The sequence below is a fragment of the Labrus bergylta genome, chromosome 23, assembly GCF_963930695.1.
Source record: "Labrus bergylta chromosome 23, fLabBer1.1, whole genome shotgun sequence".
Lineage (NCBI taxonomy): Eukaryota > Metazoa > Chordata > Actinopteri > Labriformes > Labridae > Labrus > Labrus bergylta.
Genome location: NC_089217.1, coordinates 19,701,822 through 19,725,179, shown reverse-complemented (window position 1 = coordinate 19,725,179; position 23,358 = coordinate 19,701,822). Strand labels below are relative to the sequence as shown.

At 39.7% G+C, this 23,358-nt stretch overlaps 1 protein-coding gene across 1 annotated transcript; it reads right to left on the bottom strand.

The window, feature by feature from the left end:
- Positions 1-4,587: 4,587 nt before the first annotated feature.
- Positions 4,588-22,906, bottom strand: LOC109993971 (rab GDP dissociation inhibitor beta). Its single transcript, XM_020647152.3, has 10 exons — positions 22,749-22,906; positions 12,335-12,442; positions 11,200-11,299; positions 10,892-11,026; positions 10,577-10,775; positions 10,306-10,437; positions 10,014-10,113; positions 6,851-7,022; positions 6,489-6,688; positions 4,588-5,698 (listed from the first exon to the last, which is right to left on the bottom strand). Exons 1-10 carry the CDS (start codon positions 22,791-22,793, stop codon positions 5,546-5,548), a joined length of 1,344 nt encoding a protein of 447 aa, XP_020502808.1. The 5' UTR covers positions 22,794-22,906; the 3' UTR covers positions 4,588-5,545.
- Between the last annotated feature and the right edge of the window lie 452 nt (positions 22,907-23,358).

Here is a 23,358-nt window from a genome sequence, read left to right as displayed (position 1 = left end):
GAGGGGGAAGCTGGGGGGAGAGACGCGTAACCCGAGAAAAAGGAAATCCCCAGTTTAAAATATAATGTTGGCGAAAAGAGGGAAATAGGAAGACATAAATGTCAATGTTGAAATTCTTTTGAATACAGAGGCTGTGAATGTTTAGTTTTCTTTGGCTATAAAAAGGCAACAATAGCCTGTAGTTTAATCCTGGTGTTTCTCTTCGTTAATGATTATTGAAGCGAAATAAAAAATAAATGCATGACATTTAAAACATATTAACGTGTGGGGGAAAACGCGATCTTTATGTCTTCTTTTATTGTGCCCATGTCTCCTCCTAACTACAATAACAGCAGCATGTTGTGTGTAACACTGGTCTCCTGGGTTAACACCTTCCTTTCAAAGGTGTTAAATACAGACACCGTCACAATCACCGCAATGTTTGTCAGGTTTTGTCAATTTTTAGAACAATTTCTCAATAAGCGTCATTAAATGTACAATATGATCAACTTGTGACTGTTGAATTGGTGTGTGCAAGACAATGCAGAATATTTATCAGTTTAAGCAGCATGATGCTCGGTTAATATTACATTACACCACCGCCGGTTGTTGATGTTTGCGTTCACGTTTCGGTTAGTCTCTTAAATCAGTAACAATTATATTAAATCACACCTTACCTTTAGTTTTATCTGGATACATAGAGAAATATTCTACCCTCGTATATAGTATTATGAATTTCAGCCTGCACGGTGAAAGTAAACCTGTTACTCTCGGTATAGCCCACTTATCTCTCAGACTGTAAACATGTACACATTAGTAATGATGCAGGCCAGATTATATTACGTGACTTTGTTTTTGCCCTCGATACTTTTTTGAGACCTTACCAGACTTTTTATTTTTGCTGTAAAATAACTGTACAGTCAATGAACCGCATCTATGAGCGGATTTTTATTACGATTCTTGGTTTTAAATACAATTTCAATCACAATAACGACATAACAATATCAAGAAACATAGCATGTCAGTTATTAGGTTTGCTCATTTAATAAAATAAAATAAAAAGATAAATCATGCCGGATAAGTAACCTAGCTTTACAACATTTCAGCTAACTTAGACTGCTTATGTGTTAGCTAGCTAGATAACGACTTTAACCAATGACACATAAATCACTTTTTTACTTACCGAAAAAACTGCAAAGATCCCTTAGCTCCCACAGGTCGGTTAGAACAGTTTACTGCAGAACAACTCATTTTGCCAGCTCAAAAAAGACGAAAAAACTGAACGGAAAAATTCAATGGCATCTCGGCTTTCCTTCACTACGTAACTTTTGTTATTCACAAAGAGAGCTACGCAAGATCGGCGGCTGTCAATCATTGTCAAATATGACGTAAAATCCCGTTTTTCAACCTCAAACTTATTTAAAACAAACTTTACAGAAAAATGAGCGCTTGAACACAATGTAGGGTGATAATAACTAATGATCACAGCAGAGTTTAGGTTTGAAAAAAATTATGTGACGAGTATTTTAGCTTTACAGTTTGACCCACATCCCGTCTGTTATCATTGAGGAGGCGGGGTTTATGACCTATACTGTAGCCAGTCAGTAGGGGGAGCTCTAAAAATAAAAGCTTCACTAGACCGGGGACCTTGTCCCGTCCATTATTTTTACAGTCTATGGTTTTTCCCCTCTGAATTAATTTTGTTTTTGCAACAAACAACTTTAATCTGCTTAATTTATCCACGCACCCGCACAGACACGACTACCCCTCCCGTTTGGAAAATGTCCAGCACAGCATCAATAGCAAACAGCTGTACATTAACATTTTCTCTGAAGTTGATGTGATTCTGCACTTTCGTTTAGCTGTGGCTTATCTCTCCGCAGTTTTTTGAAACGGGAGTTTTGCTCCTCGCGGATCCGTCCTCGCGCGTGCCTGCACTTTCGCGCGTGCCTGCACTCTCTCGAGCGCACTATCCACGCTCTCTTGCGCGAGCAGCAATTTTATGAATGAACAAATAAATAAATACCCGCCAGGTATCGTCTATGTGTGGGAAACACTGGGTGGTAACAGCCACGCTCATTAGGGTATTTCTGAAATAGAAATTCTACAGACTGCTGCAACTTTTCTGACACAACCCTCTTTCCATAGCCTATCTGTCACTCTTTTGTCATGCCTCTGATAAGTTTTAAGGTGAAGGGCAGGGATCCCCAACACCTTGCTGATTTTTCTGAGAGCCGCATATCCCAGACCTAACTCATGTGCCAAGAGGACCATTCGCACATTCACATCAAACGCGACATCCTTCCTGGACTCATCTTGAAGTTGCGTAGATGTGTACACACTCCTGCGGTACTTGTCACTCTCGCACAGACGGTACTCGAGCAATAAACTGCTACAGAACCCATGATTCTGTGGATCTATATTTATTTTCAGCCCTGACCCGGCACAATTCGGACAAATTAAATCACAAAGCAGCTCATTCAATCGGGCAACATGAACAAGCAGCCACTGCTGTGTGGCATGCGCGTCACTTTTATCTATTTCTAAATCACCCCCCCAGTTTGGATATTTTCTTTATGGTAGTTTGAAAGATTACATGTTCAGGGAGTGATCTAGCCCAAAATCTCAAAATTGACCAGTGCATAAAAAATGGATGTTTTAGCCTGCCGTTGTCTCACCTTAATAAGCAGTAAAATAATTGTGTCCCATCATGTTCAAAGAGGTACAGATAGAATGCGTAAGGTTTGTGATTGCACACAGTTGCTGGTTTGCGATGGCAATACTCCACTATCCACTGCAAGGCAGGGACACAAAATGATCCTGCTTAGAGCCCCCAGATATCCAGATACCCTGCAGCTCCTTAATAAATCATGACATGTAGAGTTCCTGATTATTCCCAAGGTATGCTGGTTGGCAGCAGCAAAGAACTGAGTTTGGCACCCCTTAAAAGGGTTTTATATCACGTATGCAAGTTTAATTCAGTGTAATCAATACAAGCTTCGTATATCTCACCTGGGCTCCAGCCTCCACCAGCAGCCTTGCACAGTTTGGATGAGCCTGTAAGCAGGCTTCATGGAGTGGAGTGATGTTGTCCACCGTCACCATGTTGAACGATGAGCTGCTCTCAATCAGCTGCTACAGCTGCATAGCTCTGCTGTGAGACGCTGCTTTGTGCAGCGCGGTCCGGTCTGCCCAGAAACCTCAAACAGACGTTATTTTTCACATTATTTAATGTGTACTGTTGGGCGTTTGAGTGTTTTTGTTGTTTGAAATGTGCGTTGCTGCTATTCTTGGACAGGTTTGCCTTGAGAGAGAGTTAACTGATCTCAATGGGACTAAACATGAAGACATTAACAAGATATGTTTTCTCTCCATCTCGATTTAATAATCCTTTTACTGTGGTATCTCTAGTGTATCTATTTATCTGTTTATCAGCATTCATTTTAGATCATGTTCCATATTTTAAATCCTTGCAACCTATACGTATGTTGTTGAGTTGTTGCCCTCAGTGAAATTCAAAGAGTTTGGTTAATTTATTTATTTTTTAAGTCTTTAAAATATTCATATTGGACCCGTCTCTGAAGTTTGAAATGCTTAAAAAGCTGTTTATGAATTCTTTATCAAGGGTTCCCAAACTTTTCAGCCGATGACGCCCAAAATAAGGGGCTAGAGACCAGGGTCCCACACCGACTTAAAATATTTAACTTTGCACACAGCCAAGCAGACTAATGGGCTAATATTATTTTTGTTGTAAAAAATGCTTTAAGCAGACACATTTATATTGGTCTATATTTTTACAATAATGGGGTCAAATATTCGATTTTAAGAAATGTTTCATTTTTATGCTTTTGAAAGGCATCTCATGACCCTTTGAACCACTTTACCTGGTTTATAACCCTGTTTGTAACGATTACATTCATACATATATATATATATATATATATATATATATGAGAAAATATTGTCTAATAAATGTTTAAATAAATGTTAGGACGTTTAAAAAAACAAACATATTAAGCCACTTGAGGGGACCTTGTATTTCGCTAAAACCACATTGATTTCCAACCTTTTAAAATGCCCATCAGATTGAACTGATATTTTTAACACATACGTCTTGAGTATTAAAAAATTTGAAATTATTTTCTTATATTCACACATTAAGTTTTAGAAAAGTTAACACATAAACCCCTTTTGATATAGCTGCTTGTTGGGTCTCAGCATAGACTGTAAATAATAATACTGTTAGACTATATATATATATATATATATATATATATATATATAGTCTATGTGTCTCAGCAGCAAGTAGCACAAAACTCTTTCAACGAACAAAGAGATGCACTAACAGCACAGTTAACAACTGGGATGTAAACACCCACGAAGAGCATGATTTTTTTTCTCTTCTGTATAGACTTTGTTAATTACATTAGATGAGCTGGTCTTGCGGTTTGTTTTTGTTTGTTATGGTATATTGTACTGTGTGTGAGTGAGTATGTGTTGCCATTAAATGCAGGAATTATTCCTGCTTGATCTCTTCCTCTGTAAATCACTGCCATGCTGTTTTCTTTCACAAATGTCACGCGTAACAAATAAATACATCCAAGGCAGTTTCGGTTTTTGACAAAGTTGTTTTTACTTTGCAGTACAGAAATCATTTGAGCCCGAGATGTTTATAGTTTAAGTTGTTTAAAATGGAGGATATCAAAGAGCTCTCATCAGTTCAATACTGCTGCAGTACACATTTGGTCCTTCTTAAGCAATTACAGTCAATCACACTTCCCGCTAACCTGCTGTTAATGCACAGGCCATCCATCACTTTGCATAATACAGGAACTAATATATCTCCTCTGATGCGTTAAAGTAACTCAAGCTGTTGAGAAGAGGTTCGGGAGGTTTTATGCTGGCGCTCTTTTGGCTCGGCTTGTGCGGCACATTTGTGGAGACTAGACGAAAAAGGGGTTAAAAGACTAAATATATCGAGCCCTCGCACCCTTTTACGATAATTTTACGATCACACCCTTTTACGATACGATATGAACCATCAGCTGGGGTGCAGATGCTTGGCTCGAACACGGTAGAGTCAACATTTAGATACCGACATGATTCAATCCGGACACACAAAGTCAAGCCACTTTTCTCCCACCCCAACACGAAAAATACCTTTTATATTATGACAGGAAAATGAATTGTCCCCTCCCCCCCCCCCCGAAAAACATAATAGATCTGAAAATACTACTGATTATGAGTTATCATTTGATTTGGCATCTTTAGAGCATGCATCAATTCGCATGACGAAGCAGAAAAATGAAGGGGATTACCGTATAATGACCAGTTTTTAGTGCAACAATCATGTGAATTTGACTTGAAAAAGCATAGATCCCTCCCTGAACCCTACCCAACAATGTTATATCATATCTCTATATATATCATTAACTGCCTCAATGGGCCAACCATGAACCTCAGCCAGCCCACTGGTGTGTACATTTTTATGTAGGTTTTCTATTTTTAATTTTGTATGATTTCGGTTTGCCGGCAGCGTCGTCTTTGATAAGCAGGAGTGTCGCCTCTACTCTGGGCAGTCGCCGAAGATGTCGTTCTTAGTGCGCTCAATCTCAGAAAAGTCAAAGTCAGAGCCCGTCATCCTCTTGTAGATGTCCTTGATGTCGTCGCAGGTGGTCTCAAAGTGAGTTGTGGCATCGTACGAGCGGGAGATGAAAATCTGGAGGGAAAAGAGGTCAGAGAAGTTTATTTCAAGAATTCTTTCAGTCCGTACTGAACTCTTTACATCCAATAGAATATCTGGCACTACTTTGTGTCTTTTCTGTTCCATTTTAAAATTCTGATCTAGACTAGTGCCCTCTTTTGAAATCTATTAGTGTTCATCTGGCACATTTTCAGACTGACAAATGCAACATCATCGCCCTTCTGTTTCCGTTCAAGGTCAGCCAAAAATACATTTCCTGTTTTTTTAAGTTTCACTAGTGATTTAGTTATCACACAGGTGAGCTTTGTAGCAAAACTTAAGGCATAGTCACACTAGGCCCAGTTACCCCCCGTACCTGTCCCCCCCTGCTGTCCTGCACTCACATCGATCAAGGAACAACCGGGCCTGAGCACGCTAACCTCTTGTAAATACATCATCACATCATAATAAGACATGCATGGCTTTGCGTGATCATGGGACGTCCTTTTGTTTACAAGGAGCACAGTCTCAGAGTCAGTACAACGGAGAACAACATAGAGAACACTGTTCAGACACCGCTCTCTACAACTACTGGATTTCTTAATTAATCAAGGCGGTCATTATTTATACATCATGTCCATGTTACACATCCTTGCTTGTGCTCATGTGTGAGCAACCGTACCATGCCGAGGCCAGCCTCTTCCAACTGTGCCGGGGCCGGGAAAAAAACAATCGTGATGCTTTAGGGAATCGATTGTTTCCACAACACCTGATATGAAGTTAGATTTTTCTGTTTGGGTTTAAAGAAGGAGCAGTCTGAGCCTACCTGACTGTCTGTTCCCATATCAGTTGGTGCATACAGGTCACTGATGCTGATAAACTTCTGGTCGATGGGCTCCAGGATATCCAGGGCCGGCTTGAGCTCTTTTTCAGGGTCATTTGTCTCTACTGTGGTGCTAGCGATGGCGATGTATTTACCCTGGGCCGCCACGTTGTGAGCGAAGGAGATCATACAAACATAGATGTCTGAAAAGAACAAAACTAACGTTAAGGTCTGGTGGTATCTTACACAATCTGTGTAATCAGTTGTTGTCTGGCAGAATCATATGATATGAGAAGGCTCAGAAGCACTTCCAAAGTGAAGAGCCATTCTGCACTTTGATATGCTCGTTTCCTGACTGCGCTCACCGTGCTTCCTGTTGACCTGGTTCTGGGGGAAGATGATCTGACAAGAGTTGACGTTGTTGGTTTGTCCGACAGGGTGACTCAAGATGCAGATGGCTCTGATCACCTGACCCACTTTGGTGGTGCGGTCCTGGATGTAGCTGGGGTCGCAGATCAGCTGCTTGCACCTGGCGATCTGAGGAGGGACAACACAGAGTTATCTACCGGAAAAGTGACTTTTCCCATTACAATACAGCATGAGGAAAGTGTCCATAATAAGTCAAAGAGTTTAAAGGATCAGCTTGTGTGCATCATCAAACATATCAACATAGAGTAACACATGTAGTATAATAGACTATATATGGAGAAAAACAGACTATTACATTTTGAATTATTATACCCTAATGATTCTGCTTAAGAAATGGTGTGGAGTATTTATATTGTCTATTTTATATTTTATACTCGTTTTAATCAGATGTTAGTTCTCGTGTTTTCACCCAATGGGGATGTTTGAAAACAGGGTGACTGTCGTTTCGGCCAATCAGAGGCCACCTGTTAAGGTCTGTGCGTAGCAGGGTGCTGTGTCCGTTATGTGTGTAGAGAGGCCATAACGTCGGAGCTGAACTGATTGAAGTCTGAATTAAACGAGGGAACTAGGAGATACATTTGGGGTGGATTCTGCTGAGGATAACAGGCATTGAAGTTATTGCTCGTGGGTTGGTTCAAATACAATATGTATAGCTGTAGCTGTGTTGACATGTTAGCTCCCGATTGTTAGCGCTAGCTAAAAATGCTAATTTGCTAGCGTGTTTTGGTTACGTACTGTTGCAGGGAGGAAGAGACCCCGTGGCATTACTGGGCTTTGCCGTATTTTGTGTCTGCTCAGTTCACTCAGAGATCGGTGAGCATGATTATATTTTTTTTTCAATGAGGGAATTCTCTGTGTTTTGCACTTTATAAAGTGACTGATTGTTCTGTCTGAATTGTTCACATAAACTTGATGAAAATATTGTTTACTTACAAGTTTATTCTGCACTTGTGGGAAAAAAGTTATTATAATGGCAGCTAAATGTTTAAATTCATGATTTGAATTGTTAAATGTATACAGAAAAATTTAACAAGTGATGTTACAGAAATTTCATGATGTTAAATATAATCAAAAGAGAAAAAGGATTAATATTTGCATATTAATCATAGGAAGATATTAATCATATTCCTCTGACCCTGTCTTTTGACAGGTCAGGTTTTTTTTGTTTGTTTGTTGGATTGTTCTGGTAACCCGTCCAGTGAAATAGATGGCGAGCCTTCCCACCTGGATCTGAAGGGAGAGACACCTTGTGGTCACTGGACAGGTTCTGCCTCACTTTTTGGTGTGGTAGGCCCAGTTTTCGCTCACACCTTCACACACACAGCCCCACATACAATTACCCTTTTTCCCAACCACTTATACACACACTCTGAATACCCCAGACTTACTCTTTTTTTCCCTTTAACATCCCGGGAACTTTTGGACTGACACTTTTTGACTTTTCTTACATCTAAGACTATTCAAGGACGATTCAAAATACCAGCACCTCATTCTGGGAACTGTAAAAGGGTGGCTGATGTGTAGGATACCCTCCTAATGAATGGTGTTTGTGATTTGATTTGATAAGAGATTTAATTTGTTATTGTGAACTGAATTTGATTTGAATAACTTGAAAGTTAGATACAGGATTCAGGTTACAAGGGTGCACCCAAGATAGAAAAGCTAATTTGATATTAGAAACTTGTCTTGTTATTTGTGTATGGTACCAACTGATGTTTGTCAAAACTACTTTTTCTACTAAAGCCGGTAAATGTTTTACATTTATTACCTGTCTCTGAGCCTCATTTGAACACTCCACTTTGCTCCAGTAGCCAAACCTACTGTCCCTTTAAAATCTTACATTGCAAGCATTAATTACCCCTTTTTGGATGTTACAATAGCATTACATAAACGCCAATAAACCACTTTGTTTGTTTGAACAAAATTTGTTTAATCTGGATTCAAAGTTAACGGCCTCATTAGCCCCTCCTATGAGCAGAGGAGAGATGCTGAAGAAATGCATTCAGTGTTTCACCATTTTAATTCACTGGTTCTTTTTGTTGCCACTGGGTAAATGTCTCACTGGGTACTTTTGCTCCAAATTAAACTGAATTAAAGGCAGGGTTGCTAATTTTCTAAAACTAGCAGGATTTTGAAAGTAGCATTCCCTCAGTGCGCTGTCTACACCCAACCCCTCCCCTCTGTGCTCCCTTACTAGCCACGCCCCCTCACGTACATGCACAAGCGCCATTGGTCCAGAACCGGACCTCAGCTCATGCTTTGAGTGTGGGCTCGTGCATGCATGGGGTAGCGAACGAGCAGGGGGACAGGGAGGCAGACATTGGTCAAAGTATCTGTAACTGCTACAGATGAGAGATTTTCTTGGTTCCTTTTTCAGAGAACATGCGTTATTAATTCCTGTCAAATTACCAACCCTGCCTTTAACTTTTTTTTTTAAGATTTACTTTTGGGGCTTTTTATGCCTTTATTCTGCCAGTGGATAGTCAGAGTGTAGAGCAAGATGCGGTTAAGGAGCCACAGGTCTCCATGTGTGGGGCGCACTCTCTAACCACTACGCTACCAGTGCCCCAAACTGAATGAACTTTGAAGGGATGGAAACCTAAAAACCTGCTGAGTATCCCCCTAAAGAAGCTAGCTCAGCTGGCAGCCCCGACTGATGATGTGAAAAACGAACATCAAAGAGATATTTGTCAGAGAGAAGCTTCCCAAGCTGTTACTCCTGTGAACAGTAAAGCTAACAAGCTCACAATAGATTGCAGAGATTCAACTGACAAGGTGAGAGCCAACTTGGTTAAATTTTGAGTGAAAATGTTGAGACAATCCATCTTCAAACTCATGGTTACAGTCATCCTGACACCCACAGCCATGCCTGTGACCTCTTACATGACTAGTGAGTTATTCCTTACACAACTTCAGGAGATTCTGACAGAACCACCTGCTTCTCTGCTACGTTTCCAACATGAAAACAGAAATCTAAGGCTTTCACATTTAAAAATATGGCGTGTAGAAATTCACATCAGTCGTTATTCTATAAACTCTCAGCGTAGGTAGGTGGTCAATATCACACATGACAGACATCTAACAAACACATTTACTCACCTCTCCCTCAGACTTGACTCCCACCACCTTCCCATCCTCAATCACGATCTCCTCTATGGGCTTGTTCAACATATACGTCCCCCCGTAGATCGCACTGAGCCTGGAGTTTAAACACAATGGGGATGTTATCTTCTAATATACCAACATTTTCTGATTGGTAGTGAGATATTTAAAGCTATACAAATATCAATAATAAGACATCCGACCATGATTAACACTACAATACAAGTTGAGAGTCTTCGTTTTGCAGATATAACAGTACCATACACCCAAAAAAAGGAGGGTCTTCTACCTGGCAAACCCTTGTGGCAGTTCTCCCAGGCCATACAGTGGGTACAGATACGGGCTTTTGCCATATCTGGCCAGAGACTCGCTGTACAGCTTTATCCTGTTTATCGTTTCGATGCACGGTTTGTTCAGGTACCTGAGAGAAAGATGAAAGAGAGAGATGAAAATCATTTCAAAGCTCTATGAAGAGTAGCATGTAGCAGCTTTTGTCATAAAACGTAACTATTCATTTTTATTTGAACAATATTCATAAAACTACAAGGGAGTGAACTGACTCGTCTGTACGGTAGAGTGCGAGGGAGTGGCCTGTGAAGTCGGTGGTATCCTGATTCACACCAAACTTTTTGTAAACGTCTGCCATGGTGGATTTGTTGGGGTCAAGGCCCTCCCAGGTTTTCGGGTTGTTCACATCATAGTTGGCAGCCCAGACCAGCAAACCTCTGAAGCGGCGTTTTTCAAAAATCCCCATCAGACCTATTAAAGAGATAGAGAGGTAGGGTTAGTGATCAAAAGGCAAACTTAACCACCATCAGTGCTACTTGAACCAGCAGCAGAGAATATTCTGTTACAGAGTCAAATCTTTCACTTACTAGATGACAGAGCCTCAGTCTCACTGGATGGTACTTTGTGGATTTTACCCCCCTTGTACACAAAGCTGCCCTCAACCACTTTGAAATCCAGGTAACGAGTCACCTGCGTGATCAGCAGCATGCTAACCAGCTGACCTGAAGGAAAGAGATATACACACATTGGTGTTACTCTCAGAAACAAACTGAAAGCATCAAATCTTTCACGAAAACACTGAAAACAAGAGATTGACTGATATTTTGAGCTGAATGTAGCAAGAGACCCCAAACTATCACGGCATATGATAAACAGATGGGTGATCCAAACGTACCGTTGGCCATCAGGAATTTCGGGACGAGGTCCACGTTCCAATCCCGACCCTTTCCCATGGACTCAGGAGGTTTCCCAGGAAGACTGAAGCGCTTGTAGACCTGCAGAGGGACAAAGAAGCAGACTTGATGCAAAAGAAACAGCAACAACATGCACTGAAAATAGATGTACAGTTCAGAAAGCTAGGCAACAGCACTGACAACTGCCTGAGCTCTACTTGATCCTCTTCTTAAGAACTTTATTTCATGAATACTTTTTTGGCCGATCACCTTCATCGATTTAAGTTCACACTTAGTTAACTTAGTCAACACTCTGTGTCCTCCTTTCTCTTATACACTCAATGTAATTTTCTAACTCTGTACAAAGAATAGAATAAGTGAAAGGATGACAGCCTGAACCAAAGCTTTAAAGGATATCATTTATAAAGATGACATCAGTGTTGGCTAAAGGCCTCCTGTCTGAACAACAAGCCAGTTACAGTATTTACGTGAAAAATGTGCTACATTTTTCACGTAAATAAAGCAGAATCAAATATATCCTGTGTAAATGTCTCTCTGAGTCATGACTATCTACAATGAGTGAGAAGCGTCTGATGCTAACCTCAACCCAGTGTGGTGGTGTCTGAGCCATGTTTACATGGACGGGACGGCCTTATGTATAAAGCTGTTTTAGTCAAGGACAATATGTGCAATATGAAGCTACAAGCTAACTAATGTGTGCTAACATTAGCCTGCTAAAACAACAATAGCTTACAAAAAAATTTTTTTCCTTTAAAAAGGGACGCACAGTCGAGTCCGCGTCTGCACATCGGAGAACAACACAGAGAACATGACAGCTACTTTGTGGCTTATATTGAGTCATTTTAGTCAGATACAGACATGAAACTCCAGATTTCTCCATAATGAAGGCTGTCAGCATTGTGTACCCGCGTGCTTGTGCTCGTGCATGAAGTGTACCGCGCCGAAGCACACCTCTCCAAAGTGTGCCAAAGCCAAGGAAGTGTACTGTGCCTCAGCACGATACAGAGCAGTCACACTGGACTTTAGCGTTGAAGTGTGATTAGTAATGGTACGGATTGCCAGTGTGACCGCGCCCTTACATTTCTTTTTAACTAGTAGGGTCAAAGCTAAACTTACATCTTCCAGAGGTGTGAGGGAGGCACTATCAGCACCGTAGTAGGAGTTTCGGTCCATATGCAGAACCTTCTTCCCCTTCACCGACATGATTCCTGATAAAATGCATTCCTGATGGGTGAAAAAAAAGAAGTCAGGCCAACATCACTCTGACAGCAACACATGGAAACAGATTAATTATCCAACACAGTGGTATCATTATGGCAGTGTGTGTGCTTAACGTGCCCCATTATACCAACCTATAAGACATAATTCTGTTGTAAAATAAAATAGGAACTTAGCATGAACCTTGGCGTACAGTCTTGGAACTCTTTCACTTGAATTCAAGACGATCCATAAACACACATTTTGTGTGATCGTTCCTCCATTCCTGAACTGACATATCTTTCAGCTAATCTATTTCATGAATTGATCATGGTCTATGGAGAAAGATGCTTTTGAAAAATGAAAACATAAAGTAGATGAGAGAGATATTCTTGGGTGAAATTTTGCTTTCTTTACAGGGACTCCATGGGTCTTACGTCTTACCTGTAGAACATGTCTGTATTTAGCACTAACATCAAATTTCCAAATCATACAATAAAATAGAAGTGATCAGTGTGCCACAGCGACAGCTTCAGAACAGCGACAGCCTGAGAATATGTTGTAGTGTAATATTATCACCGTCTGGTTCAACCAGGGGGAGGCTGACATCACAACACATCATTATAGCAGAGAGAATCAAAGAAGCTGACGACTGCAACACTCTTTCCTGTTGAGGTTTTATCTCTGAACCGTCTCTGCTCTCATCAAAGTTTGGCTTGTGGTCATTACAGGACTCGTTTTATAGCCTGTCATGCGTTTCTCTACCCTGCGTTGTTCAGTGTACAAAGACACAGCCTGTACAACAATTATATCTCGATAACCTTCATAGGAAGCAACATTTTATTAAAACACAGTTAAATTTATCCCGCAGCACAAGGCGGATGTATACAGGTTGTCTGTATTTTAAACATATTCTTATACCTTTGTGCTCACAGTCTTTAAGCTCCCGTGCTACACAAAGTGACAAATGGAGAATGCATGCTCCTATACAACTGCATAACCATAAATCCTGCTTAGGTCACCCTTTTTTTCGCCACCTCGAACCTAAACCTTGCTACGATTGCAGACTTAGTTATGTAAAGGTTCATTTAGGATTAAAAACTTAAAATCAAGCATGCCTAGTTTTTGTTTAAAGAGGACATATTATAACCCTTGTCCACCTTTTCAAACAGTCCCATGTGGTCTAAATGAAACATCTGTGCTGTGCTTTGGTCAAAATATAACATGAATCAAGCACCAGAGGAGGTCTGTGACCCTGTATAAACCAGCTCTCTCTGAACGCTCCGTTTTGGTGTTCTAAGACTTATGCAGCCCTCTAACAAAGGACTGGATGGGTACAGTTTTGGTTTGGTAGACACTCAGGTTATCCAAATATATGTTCAAAAACACTTTAAAAGTGGATTTTTCAGTAAAGTAAAATTAAGTAAATGTTAAACCTAATTGATATAGAAGTAAGACTACAATCAAAGAAAGGTGTATCCAAGGAGTCCGTTCTGACGCAGCAGGAGGATGATCACAACTTTTACTGGGCTCACAGCCAAGGAGGCTTTATTAGGGATGATGGAAAAAGGGGAAGTTTGACAGTGTATGGAATTCCCGCAGACGCAAAGGCCTTAATACGATTACAGCAGTGAGTATGTAGATGAGAGAGAACCACTGTGTGTCACATGACCTGGTTTGCAATTTACTCTAAAACTAGTTTGACTTCCTAATGACAGCTCACACTACCATGCTATACGGTCAAACTTGTTTCTCACTAGACAACAATGGATAATAGCTTTCATTGTTGTGACACCTATGCTGCCTGTGTGCAGACTTGTTGCTTCTTTTGGATAGGATAAATTAGTGTGGCAGGTTTCAGCACAGAAAACCTGCAGCTAACATTTTTCCACTTTCCACCCTCTTTTGATGATATGTTCCTGACTCCACAGTTGGGGCTGCTAACATTAGTTAGCATTCAGCGTCTGTAATGTATGGCTGTGTCCGACATAACGTGCTGCCTGGGGAGCTGCAAGACATTCAGCCAACCCAGTCTTATTTGAAGTCAAGTGTTGCAAAATGAAAGTGAAGTACGTGAATGATTGAAATGCCTGAGCTCACATCAAGCCAGCACCTGAAGATGAAAAGAGTTGAACAACAGGCATCAACACTTCACCAACAGTCACTGAATCACTTTACCATCTGCCTGCTAATTCTGAGCTGACAATAAAATCGATTACCGATTTCATTTCAAAAGACCTGCACTCCTACAGCGTCATCAGCACTGAAGGCTCAGAATGTACCTCTATGCCCTTCCTGTCAAGTGCAAGTCCATACAGCAGACGACACCCAGACATTTACAGACATGATCAGATTTCACTGAAGCACGTGGTATTTTGGGAGAGCATCAAGGCTTACATGAGGAAAATTCCTGAAGAATATCTGTCAGTTTTTAAAGAGACAAACAATCCTGATAGGTGGCAGCAGTCTACATGACCTCTACATTGGCCTTCCAACATTTCTGAAAAATGTTACACTCATCAAACACTACTGTCCTATTCAGTCTGCCGTTTCAAGGCTAGATTTTCAGGTGCATGTCTGAATGTGTGTGTATGTGGAGCTACCGATCTGCCGTGGTCTTGCGCTTCCCCAACGTGGTAACGCAATCCATAAACAACGCCGAAGTAGCGGCCGAAGCAACAGAGTCTGCTACATGACGCTATAATGAGAATATTTACCTTTATATCAATGCTATGTGTAGTCCAATGTAATGACAACATCCACAAAAGAGCGGAGAACAACATACTGAGGAACAGAAAACACAATGCAGCTGTTTAATTGACTGCACACTTTATGCACCGTGCGGTAACACTAAGCCGGGCCGGAAGTGACGTCCGATGCTTCGATGCAAAGAATTTTCCTCGAGGATTTTTTGTCCTCGAATTACTGGAGTTAGTCGAGGAATCGTTTCAGCCCTAGTTGTCATGATGGCAGAATATTAAATGTAGATATGAGACTTGTAGAAATCGATTAATATTGGTACGGCTGTAGACTGTCATCTCCCCTCGACATACATTACCAACTTCTCTCCATCCTGAAGCAGCAACACAAGCTGCTTCATAGACGCTTTCCGAAAATAACATGTGCTGCAGTGAAATCTGGTCATGTATATGTCTGAGTGTCATCTACTGTATGGACTTGAAATTGACAGGAAGGACATACAGCAAGGCTAAGGATAAATTCTGATGTGTCACTGTCACTTCTTGCTGACATGTGACCAAAGCCAACCTGCTTTGACACCTATATAAATAAAGGCTTTAGCACAGAGCCGGAGGCAGCCTAGTCATCGCTACCTCTGCCAGAGTATTGGCCATGCTGACGGAGAGGAAAATGCTCTGACCCAGTGTACAGTCAGGCAGAAAACTAAACCAGTATTAAACAGTGGGACCAGAGGCAAAGTCCCGGTTAAATTGTTAACACATAAGACCAATAAAACTCACAGAGAGAGACGAGACAAAGTCCCACCAGAGCTGGATGGGTCGTTAGGGTTCAGACCGAGGCGATCACATGACAGAGCATTGCAGCCACAGCATAACTACACTGCACTACACTACACTGTACGTTTTTAACACACTTTAAAGTGCTTCCAGTCACAAGAATCTTTTGGACATAAACCCACTTGGCACACAGGATCAACAGAGCGCAGACATTACATAAAACAGACACACTGAAGGTTTCCTGAGAGATGGGTAGTAGCTACGCAAACAACTGAAAAAATACATTGCTAATCCATAAGCGGCTTTAAGTTTAAGAAGTCTGTGTTTCCAGATTCTAAAGAAATTTTTTTACATTTGCAGGTTTATCAGGGCTCTCAGAAAATGTCAGTTGAATTGGATTTGACTGTTCACTTTGAAGCTTTGATTTTTCCTTTCCTTTTTTTCCCCACACCAATCTCAAAACACTGTTATTACATGCTCAGCTTTTTTCAAAACCAGATCCTTATATTCCCGATAAGATTCTAGGAAAAATCTAATGATACCACAGCAACAAAGACAGAAGTCTAAGCTACCCAATTTGAAAGTTTTTTTGTTTGTGATTACCAATAATTGCAAGGAAACTCACGGCAGCTTTGGGTTAAAAACATTATTGAAGATCTGTAGTTTATTTTAAGCTTTGGTACTTTTCGATACCATCGATCATTTAAGTAACGCAGCTTATATTGTTTTAAATTGTCTAAAAATATTAAAGTATTCAACATTTTGAGGCTTTATTACATGCAAGATGCACTTTTTTCAGTTCTTCCTGCCCATGTCAGTGGGATTCAATACACTTTCAGCCAACTAATCTCCCTATCACTTATCCAGATTAATTATTCGAGTGATCTTAACTTACAACTAGAGGTGGGGGAAAAAAATATATTTATGTAAAAACCGTGATTCTTCTCTTCCAAGATTTAATATCGATTCAGAAATACCAAAAATCGATTTCATCAGCCAGTCTCACTGATGACTGAAGTAGATTCTGAAGTACTAATTCATAATTATTAGACTTTGAATCCATGAATCTTTTTGAATAGAAAACTGAATTTGAATCCAATCGTGACCCCGAATCGTGAGACACTCAAAGATTCCCAGCCCTACTTACGACTGTGTACACTCTAGGGATGTCGTAACTATCCTTAACGAGTTAAGAACATGACACAGTAACGTTTGAACACACTCTATTAACCTGATCAGGATCGAGTTCAGCTCTTTTTTTCTCTCTATAGAACAAACGTTCAGAGTGCACAGACAATCCTGCCCTGGTAAACAAAAATATTTGTGAGCCAGTTTAGAGAGTTGCAGGTTTGTGGCGACCATGTGTCTCTCTCCACCAAAGCAGTGTGCTGCTGTCTGCAGAGAGACGAGTCTCCCTCATGACACTTCTGAATTGTGATCCCATTGCTTTTGCCTCAACATTAGTTTCTACATTTATTTAGGTAAAGAGTGCATGTCATGGTCAAGTAACCATGGGAGCGCCCTCTGCTGGATCAAACAGCAAACTACTTCAGAGAGCCCGATGCGCCAATAGATTGTATATTTTGAATTTGAAGGGCTCAATACAATTTGATTGTGAAATTTCTTACCCAGGTTTAAATAAATGTTCTCATACAGAATACAATTTGACAGCCCTAGTGTACTCCGTGTAAATCACTGAAGACTGATTTGATTTTTTTTACCATTTTCTACCTCAGGCTTCATTTGTTTTGAAGAGGAGGAGACTGGTGTGAATGACTCCAGACTGAAAACCTGCAGAAATAAACACTAACAGGCAGTTTTTGGAACATTTTGTAAAAAGTTTACAGCCCTACCATGTTGTGCTCATTTTGTCTATATGCAATGACTCAGTTACAATATTTTCCTTTATTTTCTGCTGTGTGATAAAGAAAACTATGAGTTGAAAACCTATTGAGAAGACAAACATTTTTAGTTTCAACCCTAACCAATCCCTGGTAAAATCAATCCCTGCGTCTTTATGTTGTAGTCTATAGCATAATACTAAAGAGTACTTAACTGCACTCATAATTTCACTGCATTCCTCTCATAGTTACACCGCAGATTAAAGTTCTACATGCTAAACATGTGATGAGCTTATGAAATTAGACAGGAATGTTTTGGCTTTAGAGGAATTCAGATATTTCATGACTCCGAGCTTCATCAGTATTTGGTTGATTTGAAGCGATGCACATCCCTATGTTTTGTACATGTTTGTGATTTTTTTAACTTCAGTTGATTGGTAATGTCTGAAACTTTAACCAAAGTAAACTTCCTGCTTCATTAGAGAAGAGGAAATGGAAACAATGCTCGTCTCCGCCGGTGATACAACTCAATTTCCTCCTTTTCATGGGTACAAAAACACCAACATTTTACTGAAGAAAAAGATAAAGTGATGTTAAAAAAATAATTTTGAGTTTGTTCATTTTTAGAATTATTATTTATACATCCATTGTTTTGTCTATAACATGAATTAAAAAAATAATAATAATAAAAAAAAAAAAAAGAGCACTGGTGGCCTAGTAGTTAGTTCAGCCATGGTTTAAATCTGACCTCTGGCCACTCTCTCTCTATCAACTCTAATGACTCTTCAACTTGCATGTCTCATCAATAAAGGCATAAAAGAATAAAAATATTTATTTAGGAATAATACTGAGAAACTCCTATCACTTTTCCATTGCAAATAAACAACCTATTGTCGCAGCCCTACTGACAAATATTTCCTCGACGAAATGTACAAGGAGGGACAACAATTTGCAACTGAGCAATGGTTAGTTTTAATGCTGCGTTCCCCTGAAGTTGGAATTCCGAGTTCAGATCCAATATGGCTGCTACGTGCATCGACAGGGATGTTTAAGCTGTTACTGTTGTGTTTCTTAGCAACTTACTTACACTTTTTGTGTAATTAAATCAATCACACCGATGGTATCGTGCAAGTTTTCTCTGTGGAGGTCTTGTCATGATATTTTCACGTAGTGTGTTGTTATCGTCTGGTATTAGCTAACAAAACAAAGGTACTCCTGGAGGCGTCCATGTTGCTTTTCCGACATGCAACTGGAACGCAGTTTACTCGACTGTGACATTATTCCCAGTTCCGACTACCGAGTTCTGAGGTAAATAGAACGCAGCATAACTTCCTTCAAAAGGCTGATGCAATGACTAGAGGTGGGAAAAAATCGATTTATGTAAAATTTTGTGATTCTCCTCTTCTAAGATTTAAAAGCAATTCATAACTTCCAAAAATCTATTTTTTATTATTATTTTTTTTAGCTAATCAGTCACTCTCTGCTAAGTGCTAAAGCTAGCTCTTTAACTCAGTAGAATGCCAAATAGAGCAACAAGAAATTCAGCCAGTGTCACAGATGATTGGAGTAGATCCTTAAGTATGTACTAATTCATAAATAGACTTTGAATCCATGGATCAATGAATCCAGAATCATGTTTGAATCGAAAGTTGATTCTGAACCAAAATGTGACCCCAAGACTTGAAAATCGAATCGAATCGTGAGACACCCAAAGATTCCCAGAACTAGTAATGACTGATATAAGAAAATCACTGCAGTCTCCCCGACTCCCTGACATCCTCAGGCTAAAAGCTGCCTACTGTGGATCAAAGTGTATCATAATGTGAACCATGCTGCATTAAGGCAGGTACAGTTTGATATTTGGTGCCCATTTCTGTTGCTGTGGAATCAAAACAGGTATCATTATTGTTTGATCTTCACTAATATAGTATCCAAGTTTTAAAGATCTGGTATCATGATGACCTTATGTGTGCAGTCCAGACATAAAAAAGCAACTACAGCACACTAAAAAACAAGTAAATAAAAACTCATACTTGAGAGATATATGCAGCAAAATCCTACTTCTAAGATTGCAAAAGTTATTATTGGAGCTAACTTGATTCTTAGACAAAAAGGGATATCCTCTGAAGCCTGCTGAGTTTGTAGTAATGGCAAGGCTTGTGTTTGTGTGTGTAGTGATAAAAGGAGAAGCTGTCAGATAAACAGAAGTGAAGTCACCGATTAGCACTAAGAAGTAAAACCATGTGAAACTACACTGTGCTGTGGTCTGCAGGACTTTTTTAGGCTGGCTGCAAGTCGGTGTAGCTCTCTGTTAACTTACACCGTACTTACAGCGAAGGCTACTTTCAGTTCCTCAGCCTTGGTGGAACCACACCCAAATGTGAGCTCAACCAGCACCCTGCACACCAGAACGGAACAACCCCGTCACTCTGAGCCTGCAGCTGTAACAGAGTCTTTGCTGTCATGAAGATGTATCAATTAAAAGCACATTAACAACGCTCTGAAAGCCATGAATGAAATCATTTTTTAAACTATAGTAAGATTCAGAACAGTCTAGAAACTGCAGAGAGTTTGGGGCCTTGGGGTTGACAGGAAGTAGCTGACATTTGCCTGCAATAAAAGTCCCAAAGTCAGCACACTATTTCCTTGTCATGCTTCAGCTGTGTCAAATTGCCTGCACGTCATGTGGTCTGTCAGGGAGTATAATTTTGTCTGTTTTCCTTCCAGGTGACACAAAAGCAAATAGCTCATAAAACTGACACCACCAATGAAATACACCCAAAAAACAGAAAAGGAAAATATTCAATGATATGCATCCTTTACAAAAAACATGCAGAGATAAAGATTCAAGGTTGATTGTCTGTGATGCAGACAGACAAACGACAGATTATTTAATAATGTTGTCTATCCTGTATGATAGGCAAGAATTTTACAACCCTTTTTGTTTCGATTTGTTGTTTCAACTGTTGAGTACATTATTTAATTTAGGTATTTTTCTGTCATGAATGTGGAAATAAAGAATAAAACAACCTCTATTGAAGTAAACAGGAGAATAATACTGCACATACTGAACTTTACGAGGAAACAATAGCTTAATTTTTTCATAAACTTTATATTCTCTAAACAACTATTGATTTTGTACTACAGTTGGTACATTTAATGCATTGAATCCACTTTTAATGATCTGCTCCTGTGGTAATCATATATGTTTCCATATCAATAAGGCTTTTTATATCATTTGACTTGCATATCTGTTGACGTGATACAATCCTAAATATTAAGTAACTTTTGTTGAAATACAAATGATGGATATGATCTAATTCAATCTCGTATCTGCTGGTGCTGTGGTTAGCTAAATTAACTTGCATATTTTAGATTTAAAACAATATTGTCTTGTGTCCCAATGTTTGTCATAAGTCTTTGTGTGGCCTTTGCAAACCTATCCCAACATCACTGCTGTTGATGGTGTATTACTTGCAGTTACTTGTGCACGTCTGTATTTGAAAAAGAAAGAGAAGAACTGACAGCTCACTAAATGTTGGATCAGCTTATTTGGCTTTATAAGACGACCCAAGAACTTCAAGATACATGACGGAAGATTTTAGTTCAAAGTGCCCGTAAGGAACTTTAAGTCTGTGTCGGTTTTGGCAGCCCCTGTGGACAAAGTGGTACCTCTTATCCTTTTGATTTTGTCATGTACTGTAAGCAGTATTTTGTTACAAACCCACTCCCCCTTGCCCTATCACAACAATTTAATTTATCAGTTATCGACTAAATTTTCTTGGAAAATATTTTTTTAAAACCCTGCTTTTACAGCATGTAGTTTAGTGCGGCCTTCACACGCTCCTTGGAAACTTCGTACATTCCAGTTGTCGATTTGTAATGATGACATACACTCATTCAAGTGCTCTGGGCAGAAAAAGCAACAAACATGGACACAAGAGGAAATGCCATGTTTTTCGTGGCTGATGTTTATGAATAAAGAACTTAAAATGTGCATCAGGTGTGCAGCTGACGTTGAAATATGTTTAAATGCTTAAATTACATTTTAATTAGCTAACATTTGTTAGGCAGCATATCACCTAGTGGTTTTAGACATTAAAAAAATAACCATGTAGAAATGGTCAGTCTTCATGCTGATGATCTTGTTTGATAATCTGAGTCATAAAGAGGCTTCAATATCAAAACCAGATCAAATCTTCTCACAGGAGCTTTAAGTTACGAGTAAATCAGCTATATTCACCCAATAGCCAGCCCGTTCATTCCCCAAATGTTAAATACCTTAATCTAAAGAGATGATTCGGTTTATAGTGTAATAATTAGCTTTGTCACTCCTATAAACCACAAAATTGTACTCCTCAGCCTGTTGAGTCCACCGCACAGTGATGCGCTTTAACAAACTTCGGATAGCTGTAGTTAGCTACTAAATTGGCAACTTTATACGTTTTCACTACTTACTTCAAGGTAACAGGCTAGGTAGGATAAATATACACTAAGGTAGAGATAAAGACAACACCCGAGGTTAATCGGGGGAGCTGACACGTCGTTACTCCGTTGTAAGCAGGCTAGTTAGCTAGTTAGCTCAATTTAGGTCGGCTAACGTTTGCGGACTAATCATCAACATTTAATCTGATCTAGACTAAAAGAAACTGGTCAAATGAGCTTTTAACAATCAAATTAGGTTAATCAGCTGGACTCAATACATAATCAGTCGACATAACACATAGAAAATAGTGATTTCTTTTAGAGTTATCTAGTGTAGGTAAACAGTTAATGTCGTTAATCTTTCTAGACACTGATAGCGCTCAAAGATACGACATGCTAACAGTTAGCTCAGGCTACTTTAACCGGCTGTTTCCATTAGCTTTAGCGGCTAAGCTAGCTACTTAGCTACTTAGGCCCGGTTAGCTAGCTCAAAGCCGAGCTGTCAACGGCTAGCTGCGATGTTAACAGGTTGCAAATCCTCTTCAAGATAAGACAGACCGCAGTGTCTGATTGTTTGTTTTGTTCTCTCACCGTGAGTCCAGTGCCCAGCACGATTACGTCGTAGTCTTCATTCATTTTTCCAAATCTTCACTCCTCTGATCCTGAATATCGGGAAAGAAGAAAATGGAGACCTGCGGGGCCGAAAATGACAAGGGGCTGCGGTTCAGCGTCAGGCGCCTCGGAAGGCGGGACTTCTCAGCTGTCAATCACTTGCAGGAAGTGTGTGTGATTGAAAACAAGAGGGGAATAAAAAACAAAAAAGAAAATGTATGAAGCAAAAACACTAAAAAAGAATGGCCACTGGTGTGAATTTTAAAGATGTACACAAATTCTCACATAATCATGAAATGTGCTGTGATTTTTTTAATATCTAAAATGATTGAATAGTTTGCTTTGGGATTGTTAATACATTTTTGGGGCTTTTTAGTCTTTCACCTTTCATTTGAATTATTTTCTACGGAAGCGCGTTGTATCCAAATGAGCAAATACGTCTGCTCTGTATATCCTGAACTAACGAAATAATTATCACGGATTTACGAGTAAAAAATATTCAATAAGAAAAATACAAATTTGCTTAGTTTTTCTGAACTAACCAGATAACGGTTCCTCATGAACTCTTGCAAAATGCCAAGCATTCAAT